The sequence below is a fragment of the Pogona vitticeps genome, chromosome 13, assembly GCF_051106095.1.
Source record: "Pogona vitticeps strain Pit_001003342236 chromosome 13, PviZW2.1, whole genome shotgun sequence".
Taxonomy (NCBI): Eukaryota; Metazoa; Chordata; class Lepidosauria; order Squamata; family Agamidae; genus Pogona; species Pogona vitticeps.
In genome coordinates, this window is record NC_135795.1 from 19,104,806 (window position 1) to 19,116,542 (window position 11,737).

Genomic DNA, 11,737 nt, shown 5'->3' on the forward strand with positions numbered 1-11,737 from the left:
TGGCGCCTCGGAGATTCACACTTTACAAAAAGTTGCAATTGCACCAATATTTTAAAAAAACACACAGCTTGCCCGTCGGCTGTCTGGGTGGCTGCCTTGCAATCGCGTCTTGCAACTTCACAAAATCGTGATAACATTTGAGCTCAGTAGTTCAAGCCCCGATTGCAACCCGTTGCCCCCCCACACCCGCCCCCTTTCTGACAGCTTGTTGTTACCAGGGGCTGCTCTGAGCAATGCAGGCAGAAGAAGGAAAAGCAGTAGGGCTGCAATTGCCATGATCGGCTTTCCAAAAAAAGGAGATGGGAGCTCCAGCCGGATTAGATAGTTTCCTCCCCACCACCACCACCACCTCCCGCGGGTCTGGACCTAATCCTGGAAGAACATGTCACACGTGCATCATCATAACTCTGGAACCTAAATGCCCAACGTCCCAAAGGGAGCTCCAAATGGCATGCATCCCTCTCGATCCCTATTTGTGTGTTGGGCGTTTTGTTTGTTTTGCATGGGTGCGCGTGCATTCTTACAACCAGCGCAGCACCGGGGGGGGGGGGAGAGAGGACATATCGAGGAAATCTGCCAGCCTTTCTAGCTCTGAGCCTGCCTCGGGCGGCCACTGGGGTTGTGCCCACCGCAGGTCGTGCGCACGCTTGCGGGAACCCGGAGGCGGGGGCGGCGGCGACGCGCCTGGGGTTTTGCTCGCTTCCTCCTCCTCGCCGTCCTCCTCGCCAGGGGAAAGAAAGAGGACCGTCGCGGGGCCGGACTGGGCGGGCTGCTCCCCTGCCTAGGAGGGCAAAAGCCGGCTCGGAGTTGAGCTGACATTGACAGCCCCGCGGGGGCAACTGACAGACCCGGCGCGCAAGGGCGCCGGCCATCCTGGGGGGATAAAGGGACGCCGCCTCTTCCCCTCCGTCCTTGCAGGCGCCTGCCTTTTTTGCAAGAGCCCCAAACAAGCCCTCTCCTCCCTTTGCACCCAGTTGTCCTCCTCGCCCTTGTCTCCCCCCCCCTTTCTCTTTTGACCCAGATGCCCGGGTCTCCATCCTCACCGACTTGCCCTCTCCCTCTCGCCCCCTTCCTCCTCCTCCTCCTCCCTGGCAGGGCAACCGGGGCGCAACCCCATTGAGTCCGAGGGGGATCCCTCTCGGGTATAAGAGGGGAGGGATCATCGCAGCCCTCTCGCTTTGCTGCCAAAGAACCTCAGGCTGCAGAACAGCAAAAGCCCGCAGCAGCAGCAATAATAGCAATAATAATAATAAGGAAATCCCCGGACTCGTTTGACCTCATCCCGTCCTCAGGACTCCCTGCATTGCAGAGAAGCTGGCCCGCGATGCAGCTAGGGGGAAGGCGGGCGCGCCGGCTGGTTTGCAATCGGGCCCGATCCCCGGATCGCGTCCCCGTCCAGCCTTCCTAGAAGAGCCTTTCTCTCTCTCTCTGCCATGATCTTCTCGGGCAGCGGCTTCTTGCCCCCGCCGCCGCTGCCGGCGCGGAGAGGCTGCGCGCCCTTCCTGGCCCTGGCGGGGATGGCGGGGTGCCTGGGTGGGGGGCAGCCCCGGAGGAGCCGCAGCGGGGCCCCCTCCCGGCGCTTGCGGGTCCTGGTGGACATGGACGGGGTGCTGGCCGACTTCGAAGGCGGCTTCCTCAAGAAGTTCCGCGCCAAGTACCCGGGCCAGCCTTACATCGCCCTGGAGGATCGCCGGGGCTTCTGGGTTTCCGAGCAATACGGGCAGCTGGCCCCCGAGCTGAGCGTGAGTTCGAGTTCTCCTCCTCCTCCTCCTCGGTTGCCTTTCCCAAGGGGGCTCTGCCCCGAGGGGCCTGCAAGGAAGGGCAAAAAGAAGGGAAGGACAAGGGGTGGTGGGGTGGCGTGGAATGACTCGCCTTTGGAGGCGCATTCCAGCGGCTCATGCGCCCCGCTTGTTGTCTTCAGAACCGCCCTAGAAGGTAGGTCAGTTGGAAGGGGAAAGGCTGGAAAAGGGAAAGGCTCTCTCCCTTATCCTTGGCCAGGTTGGAACCCAGGTTTAAGGTCCACTTCGGAAGCTGCTTGGCAAACTTGGCTTCAGTGCTTGCAAAGGGATGGTGTGGGTTTTCCTAGCATCCCTGGCCACTAGAGATGGGGGATCATTGCCTATGATTCGCATTCGTATATTCAAATGCAAATATCCCCTTTTCTATTCGCCACCTCGCAGATGATGAGCTTTGACTATGGTATCCCGGTGACAAGCAGAAAGTTCTCTCTTTTAGTTAATGAATGATTCCTTGGATGCCATTGGCTTGGTTGCTGTGACATCACGGAAGCAGCAAGAGATGCCTGCACCTATTTGCTGGTTACGGACTTAGCTTTTCTAAGGGCACAGTGATGCTGGGCACATGGCAGGCAGTAATCAAATTAAACTACGTAAGAATTATAGTACTTTTGTAGCAGAAGGCAGAAGTGTTTGAAGAAGACCTCGGTGCAAAAAATGATTGAATGGTTCTGGAGTGTTCAGAAGCTTCCCTTTGTACTGAAACCAAGAGATGATATTTATAATTTCTGGTACAAGACTGTGTGTTATCTACTGATGGTTCGTGTAATGACAGTGGTTGGTATCCAGTAGTAAGTCTCAGCTGGAGCAGGCCCATTGAATTGATGGAGCCACTGATTCAATGGGCCTGCTCTAGTTGCAACTCACTACTGGATCCCAGCCAATGCATTTCAATGCACTCTGCTGCTGTTCAATTAACTCAGTCAAGTTATACTTCATACTGGCAGTGAGAAGGACTGCCTGAAAGGGCTGAGCAGGGAGAAGCAGACGCCTTAGTGACATTTCTTCAAAGTCCTTGACACAATTCAATTGTCCTGACAAAGCAATGAGATAGAAAAATAATGAGGAGATACCCCTGTTATGACCTGCATGCATTTATTCTGGATTTGCTTTATCCGCCCGGTACTTAGAACAGCCAGGCATTCAGCTAATCTTCTCAAAATCCAAGTAAAGTGAAGACTGTTGGGGGGGGGTAGAAACTTCTTCAGAATCCCATCTGCTGTTTTTCTACATCTAGGGATGCAATTTGACAATTTGAGAGAGTTTCCAGTGTTGTGAATGCAGTGGATTCTTGTCTTTTTTTTCCTTTTCAAAATCATAGTTTGCTGCCTTTACAAGGCAACGTCCTTAGGTCTTTGTTCAAAGTGTAAAATACAGGCTGCTTGAACAGCACTGCAGTTCCGGGGTGCCACAACACCCTGTGTTCATCCTGCTTATTGACTGCTTTTAATATCTTTTGAAGCAGGAAAAAATGAAATTTGAGATAAGAGATGGTGCCAAGGCATATGCAAAGCAACCATACAGACCCAGGCAGAGTAAACTTTTTCCTTCCTTCCTTCCTTCCTTCCTTCCTTCCTTCCTTCCTTCCTTCCTTCCTTCCTTCCTTCCTTCCTTCCTGTACATTTTCACCTCACTTTCTACTGTCTGATCTGGCCTTCTATGACATTTTCAAATGTTAGCAGCCTCTGCTAAAAGGCAGCTTCTCATGCAGAGGAAGAGTTACCTATTTAAAAATACCACTCTCACCATTCCCCACTGGTCATGCTAGCGGATGATTCTGGAGGTTTTAATCCAAAAAGAAAGGGGAGGGGAAGCCATTTCCATGTTTTGCCCTATGATCCAAAACAAGATTTCTGGGCATCTTAAGAGATTCGAGGACATAGTCCTTGGTTTACATATTCTTTAAGGTGTACCAAATGGCTGCTTTGGTAGATTTTTTTGGTCTCATGGCCCAAATCCCTTGCTGGAAGCAAGGCCGGCCCTACCATTATCTGAAATGAAATGGCTTTCAAGTACTGTACCGGTTGGAGGATTTGGGCGCTTATAGTTTTAAAAAGTAACTTCCCCAGGTTCTGACATGGCTGCCCGCCAGCTTCTGCCACCTGCCATGTCAGAACCTGGGGAAGTTACTTTTTAAAACTATAAGCACCCAAATCCTCCAACCGGTACGGTACTGGAAAGCTGTGTTTGGAGGTTTCCAAAAATATAGAACAGAATGACTCCCGGAGCCAAACGTGGTAGTTTTCTTTTTTAAAAGCACGGATGCAAACAACTGATTGCAAATATTGCTGAGGAATGGATCTCAAGGTTGTTTCCCCTTCTGGGAAGAGAAGAAGAACCGATTGAATGACAAGCTTCTTTTCTGGTGTTCCCCTTCTTCTCCTACTCTCGTGCAGGAAAAAGCTATCAGCATTTGGGAATCAAAGTATTTCTTCCTGGAACTCGATCCTTTGCCAGGAGCCGTAGAAGCTGTTAAGCAGATGGCAAAATTAGAAGCGTGAGTACAGAGCTGCCGTCACGTAAGCGAAGGGGAATCACCGTCAGTACATATGAGTGACAGCTGCGTGTCTTCGGCGATGGGATTAGTCCGGGGAGGGGAGGGGAAATCCCAGTTCCAAATATAATCAGGGATGAATGGGGGACCCCACAAAATCTCCAGTAAGGCATCAGAGTGTTGACTATGCTTGTCTTATCGACAGATGTTTAATTATTTTTTAGTATAGTTTCCTATGTTGTTTTTCATGTATAATAATTGTTTCTGATCCGCCCTGGCTCCCCTGTGGGGTGAAAGGCAGCGTACAAAAAACATCCATCAGTAAACAAATAATAATATTTATTGGAAGCCATTTGTGGGTCGAGCGCCTTCCCCTGACTCTTGTTGGCTCTCATCCCCCCCCCGGCCTTGAAGAGGCAATTAAGACCCATTAGCTTTACAAAAGACCTGTTTCTGATGAAGATGGAGCCCTAGAGTTTGGGATTCTCTTCTGAAGCATAGCTGTGGGAAGGGCAGCTGTCCCATTGAGCACTTCCGGATTTACCACAGATGACCGTTGAAGATAAATGCTCATTCTTTGCTTGTAGACGGATTCTGGCTTCAGCCCTCTCTCCCCTTAGTTACAAAAAGTGAAGAGGGCGGAGCTGCTGGGGATGCTAATGGGACAGTATGAGCCAAAGGGATCCGTCCCTCTGAGAGCGCTTGTGACATCCACAGAGAGTACTTTGAAATCTTAACAGAAAAGAAAATAGGATATATGAATGAAAAATAGATTTCCCCCCTCCATCTCTCTCTCTCTCTTTGCAGGACAGATGTATTCATATGCACGAGTCCTATCAAAAAGTATCACTATTGCCCCTATGAAAAGGTAATTAATATGCAAGGAGTGACTACAGTCATTGTGATCTAATTAAATTTCGTTCAGAGCATGGAGAAAGAGGTGTCCGGGATCCGTCTTCGGCCAGCTAACGATGCAAGGGTAACTGGTTAGGATAGCTGTGGGCCAGCTGAGCAGAGAGTTGGCCAGTTGGTGCTGCGTTGACGTGGATGACACCCACCCACCTACCCTATCCCGGTAAACAGATGCTCCAGATTACTTAAGATTCATTTTTCTTTGGCTTCGCTTTGCTCTGGATCGGATGTCAATTCTGTGCTTCTCTCCCTCTGCCCCTTCTCTCCCCATGTTTGTGCCCTCTGGTTAACTGGGTGTGGGGCGGGGCGGGTTTCTGTCGATGTGGTTTGCCATTACCTCTGCAGGAAAACATCCTTTCCCCAAACTTTACCCACAAATACTTTTTTTTCATCTGCCATTTCTTCTCCATCTGCTTTCCAGTATGCCTGGGTGGAAAAGCATCTGGGCAAGGAGTTTCTGGAGCAGATCGTCCTCACCCGGGATAAGACGGTGGTCTCAGGTGACCTGCTGATCGACGACAGGCCGGACATTATAGGTAAAGGGGTCAGCCCTGACAAAAGGCACCAGGTTGCCCCAAGCTTGGGAAAGTTCCTCTTTTTTTGGACTACAGTTCCCAGTGTCCCCCAGCTAGTGTGCACTGGGGATGCTGGGAGTTGTGTTCCAATGGCATAACATTTCGTACCTCTCCAAAGGGACCAAAGGCTGGAATGAGAGAGAGAGAGAGTTCGTGGAAACCTTTTTTTTCTGAGCAGAAGCTGTAACGTTATTAAGAAATTTTGCAAAGGATAATTAAATCTGGCATGGGGATTATGGGAAGTTAGGAAGGGACGTGGGTGGCACTGCAGGTTAAACCGCAGAAGCCTCTGGGCTGCAAGGTCGGAAGACCAGCTGTTGTAAGATTGAATCCACACGACGGAATGAGCTCCCATCGCTTGTCTCAGCTCCTGCCAACCTAGCGGTTCAAAAGCATGTAAAAATGCGAGTAGATAAATAGGTACCACCATGGTGGGAAGGTCATGGCATTCCGTGATTAGTCGCGCTGGCTACGTGACCACAGAAACTGTCTTTGGACAAAATGCTGGCTTTACGGCTTGGAAACGGGGATGAGCACCAAGAGTCTGACACAACTGGACTCAATGTCAAGGGGAACCTGTACCTTTACCTAGGAAGGAAAAAAGAAGAGGAGAGACCCTGAGAGATGACTAGATAGTTGAGTCCTTCCTAGATTTTAATTATTCCCTGTGGATCCGTTATGCTTATACAGACCCCTTCTGGCTATCCAGGTGGTTCCCAACTTTGGGTTCCCCAGATGTTCTTAGGAAAACAAACTCCTGGAAGTCTTCACCACTTACCACTCAAGGTTTTTGCAGTCTCTTCTGCTAGTAGATCTTCAGTAGCAGAGCCATTCTGTGGATCGCTCCATGGCAGATCTCTGGAATCCACTGGCAGAAGACGCTTCTGCTCCTAAATCCTATAGACAGGAGCTTGAGTTAGAATGGCACTGCCATTCACTTATTCTATTCCATTTCACTTATTCTATTTTATGTGTGTGTCCCCATAGACACCATTTCTGTTGGTTTTGCAAACCTTTAACTCAGTTTATTTAAACGTATCCGTTATGACTGCTCGTTTCTTTTCACCTAATATGTGCTCCAGAGCAGTGATTCTTAACCTTTGTTACTCAGGTGTTTTTGAACTGCAACTCCCAGAAACCCCAGCCAGCAGAGCTGATGGTGAAGGCTTCTGGGAGTTGCAGTCCAAAAACATCTGAGTAACAAAGGTTAAGAACCAATGCTCCAGAGCAACCAGTCCTCAGAAGTACACTTCAGAAGTAGTCAGAAACCTAGCGCTAAACCACTGCGCTGTTTCCTGTAGGAAACTCTGAGTAATCCGGATCCTTTTGTTCGCTCTGCCTTCCAGGAGCTGAGAAGAGACCCAGCTGGGAGCATGTCCTCTTCACGGCCTGCCACAACAAGCACCTGGAGCTTCCCCCTCCTTGGCGCCGGCTGTGCTCCTGGGCCGATGACTGGAAAGCCCTCTTGGATAGCAAGCGAGGGCTGTAGCGCCAGGCTTGGGGAAGGGGTTTCCCTCAGCAAACCCAGAGAAGCTCAGCCGTGGGGCGTAATTTAGGGCAAAATCCATACACGGAACCCCCCCAAAGCATAAAGGGGAAGGGGCTTGGGTTTGGCTACGGGGCCAGAAATGAGGGTCAAGAACAACTTCCCCCAAGACCTGAGACACAGTGTGATGGAAGGCAACCCCCCCCCGGTTTGCTGACATTGTTACAAAGCTGCCCATGGGGGGGGGCCCACAGAAGGGACAAAGGATCCAGGCCACCTCAGGAGAGGTTGCTAGACCTTGTGCCTGACTCCCTCTGGCCCAAGAGGGCATCTCTGGCTCGGGGTGGACCAGGGAGGGGTTCCCTCGGCCACTTTTCAGCTTTCTGTGTGGCTTCCCTAGAGACGGTGGCCTTCCTTTGCCTCTGCTGATAAAGGGGGGGGGGAGAATGACTGTGTTTCCAGGACTCCAATCTTTCTCTCAGCAAACCACCTTGGAAATTTTCTGAGACACAGGCGCATCCTTGGAAATTGCCACTTCTGGTCCTCACCCACCAATTCCTAGTCAAAACCCAAAACAGGAGCATAGAGTCCTCAGGAATTCTATGTTGTGGGATAGAACTTCAGATTGTTAATGTTTGGACACTGGAATCAAAGCCTGATTTCAGGGCTAAAGCCTCTTGAGGCCTCGTTTCAATTAACTGATCTTCTTTTTCCCTCCCGGTTGGGCTTTTCCCGCAGTGTAAAAACTTTGAACTGCCCTATATCCGTCTGTTTCTATAACTGGCAATGTTGTTGACGAATAAATTGGACGGAGAATCAACTAAACCTTCGTATGCAGATTCGAGGCTAAAATAATTTGCCGCACAACGTCATCTGTCATTTTCCTGGACATAAGCATCCCCATTTAAACTCAGTGGGGCTTGCGTCAGAGTAGACATGTACAAGATCATGCTGCGCGGGTTCCTTCGGTTCATTCTGTGTATGGGGCTGTGCAGGGTTGGGAATACACTATGACACAGGATAAGGAGATGGAGGGTCACAGGCAGAGCTTGTCAAATGACTTTTAAAAAGTAATTCCTTCTCTCGACACTCTTTGAAAAGTAACAGTTGTTGCACACAACCATTTTGGAAAGGTATCTCGTTAACATTTCTTGCACTGCTGGTTCATGATTGATAAGAGAGCTGCAGTAACGTTATTAACTGCTATTAACCATCCCTAAAACTGCCTTAAAATGCCCTTTAAAACCACCCCAGGGCCTGCACCACCCTAGGTCCCCACGGAGGTCAGACTAGCAGTACACAATTGCAGAACTTAACAGCAAGGTTTAATTCCGACATATGGCGACCCAGGACTACCTAGAACTAAAGATGCTGTTCCTGAGTCCCTCCACCTGGTGGTGCTGTGAGACCACAGTAAGGCTTCCGCAAGGCCATACAGGCGGTACAGGGTACAGAACCCCATCAGGCAAACATCCTCCCGGTGATGTTGTTGGCTGGAGCATCTCTCAGGAAGCACAGCAGAGGTTCAAAGTCCCAGCCCCCGGGCTCTGCAACCAGGCCGTCCAACTCACTGAGGCTCATCAGCTCAGTTTCAAGTAGGTGCATAGTTAAAGACTCCCGGTTTTAGATTGTCTTATTTTTGATCCTGCTACTTGGCCCCTAAAGCCTCGACGTGCTGCCAAACCTCAGTGGCTGCAATCCAACGGTCAGTTGCAACTAGAGCGGACCCATTGAATCAGTGGAACTGATGGAAGCGTTGACCCACCAAATCCCTATTTAATCCTTGCTCCAGTGTCCGTTGGCTACTGGGTTTCACTCAGTGTCCCTTCATCTGGTCCTGCCTCCGCTGCGCCCGACGGCAATGGCCAAGCTAGCTGGGAGAACAGAGGTAGGGCACACTGCATCTGGCTTTTTTCCTCTGACCACTTGGTACCGCTTCTTGGCCTTTGCTGACAGAGGCACACTCCCACATGCTCTGGCCAGTGATGGCAGTCAAACCCCTTCCACATCTGGATGCTTTCTTAATGGAGGCAACTTCATTTCTCACAATGGGGCCTTGAAAGAGAAGATGATGCCCTTTCCACCCCTTTCACCTGCACTGAAGTCTCTGCTCTTTGGCGACCCTTGACCTTGGACAACATGACCCTCGGAATGCGCTTGTCTGCAAAGTCTTCAAAAACCACCTCCGTCCTTGAGTTCTCAGCCAGAAAAGAGGTCTCAGGTGGAGAGAGACAAACTTGACCCCATGCATCCATCTTAACTGTGGTGCAGAGCGTGGACGGCTGATGGACATGAAGGAAGCCTCCTACGGTTTTCAAAAGTCTTAGTGATGACGACGATCGGGTGGAGAATCTGCAGAACAGCCCAGTGAGTACTCAGCAGGGTCCTGTCCGTGATGTGCCGTGGATTGCGGGGAACGGACAGCACAGCGGTAAGGGGATGAGAAGGGCCCTTCCTGGAGGAGAACTCGGTCCAAGAATACCCCTGCAGGGGCACCGTTTTGCTTGACCCCTCCCCATGCTCCAGGAAAGAAAGGGATTGCCAGTGCTCCTAAGCACAAGGGTTGTAAGCTTTTCAACTGGCCGTTCCCCGCAACAAAACCCTCTGTTTCAAGGGGTGGCGCTAGTGGTTATTTCCTACAGAATGATCTGCTGCTAGAAGTGTAGAAAACAGACGGGTTGGAAATATCTAGGAACTCCCATCCATTCTTCGGGGTATTCTGGTGTTGGACAGAAAAGGCCTGGACCGGCCATGTTTTGCCCAAATCCATACCAGCCCTGCAGTAAAGAGCTTCTTAGACTTCTTTTCCCGTTTATTCTCCCCTGAACGATCAGCCACATTAAACTCTAGTTGTCCGTTTTCATTACATCACCGAAGTGTTCCAATAATAAATCATGCACCATCTATTCTGACATAGGGTGACCCTACCTATAAGTTTCCTAGGGATAAAGAACTCAGAAGTGGTTTGCCATTTTCCTCTTCTGGGGCTGCTTTGGGACCGTGTAAGATGCCCAAGGATACTCAGGCTGGCTCTTCTCTTAGGAGGCACAGTGGGGAATCGAACCCCCTATCTCTGGCTCCACAGCCACATACTCCAAATCAAGTATTCTAACTCCACACATTGTCGCTTGGCTTTTATTTTATGGGTGCTAGGCTGCCAGAAAGACAAAAAGCGGGGTTCTAGATCAAATCAAGATCTAGAACTCACATTAGAAGCTAAAATAACAAAACAGGATGGCTTTGCACATATGACAAGATTCACTGGAAAATGTTGGAAGAGAGGAAGATTATAACTTGAGATGGTTTGATTCAGTAAGGAAGCCATGACCTTAGGTTTGCAAGACCTGAGCAGAGCTTTGGACTTTTTGTAGGTTCTTAAGCAGCTTAACAGCCCATACCAACAAGTAATCGCACCCTCTTAGTTCACAAAATTCTTAGCATTTGGCAGTAAATTCATATTTCAGATGTTTCTATCTTTTACGTCATCGTTGTCAAAACTCCAAAATTCCCCCTCGGAACAAGAGGGACCGTCTTCCAAAATCCTTCATGTTCATCTTTTTGGAAAGATCCAGACCGAGAAGGTCACGATTCAGCCACCAGAGGACGCCACCCACAAAGGGATGCTTTCATACCAAATCAAAAACGATGTGCTGGGATCAAGCTGCATGGTTCCCAACATCCAAGAAGCGTCCTCTCTTTCCATCTTCTAGCGCTGGCTTAGAAACACGGGTCAGCCCAGATTCCCAGGCTGCTCCTTGTGTGGCAAACGACTAGCGAAAAGGAGATTGTTTCCAAGGAAAGCTTTATTGTAGATAACATGCACCCTTGGAAGGTTGGGAAAGCGGAATTAGTCCTTTTGCTGATATCAGAGCTAGCCACAACATTTCAGGCGTCTACTCCCTCGCCTGCTACAATGTGCATCTTTTAAGGATCCAGGGCTTTCTGCAAGAGCCCAGTTCGGTTTTGGATACGTCCTGCAGAACCCTAGTCACACGCAGATGCTCATGTTGAAGCCACCTCTGCAGAATGCAGAGATGATTCCGTTTGGACAACAGGTCTCACTGAATCATCAGATCATGGAGTTGGAAGGGGCCTCTAAGGCCATCAAGTCCAACCCCCACCCACCCACCCCCGCTCAAGACAGGAATCCTAATCAAAGGATATTGGGCAGATGGTTTATTTATTTATTTATTTATTTATTTATTTATTTATTTATTTATTTATTTATTTTATTTTATTTTATTTTATTTTATTTTATTTTATTTTATTTTATTTATATCCCGCCTATCTGGTCTGATTGAGACCACTCTAGGCGGCTTACAAAACATATAAAACAGCATATATAAAACAATTCTACGTTAAAAAAGGGTTTCAACATGAAGGCAAAAGGTGAGGAAAGGAAAAAAAGGTCAGGAATTGATTAAGGGGAAGGCCTGCCGGAACATCAATGTTTTTAGTTGTCTAGCTTTCTCTT

General features: G+C 49.3%; 1 protein-coding gene across 1 annotated transcript; it reads left to right on the top strand.

Moving 5' to 3' along the window:
• Positions 1 to 1,286: 1,286 nt before the first annotated feature.
• NT5M (5',3'-nucleotidase, mitochondrial) lies at positions 1,287 to 8,088 on the top strand. The gene is made up of 5 exons (XM_072983040.2): positions 1,287 to 1,742; positions 4,193 to 4,293; positions 5,098 to 5,158; positions 5,624 to 5,738; positions 7,124 to 8,088. Exons 1-5 carry the CDS (start codon positions 1,434 to 1,436, stop codon positions 7,264 to 7,266), a joined length of 729 nt encoding a protein of 242 aa, XP_072839141.1. The 5' UTR covers positions 1,287 to 1,433; the 3' UTR covers positions 7,267 to 8,088.
• Positions 8,089 to 11,737: the final 3,649 nt, after the last annotated feature.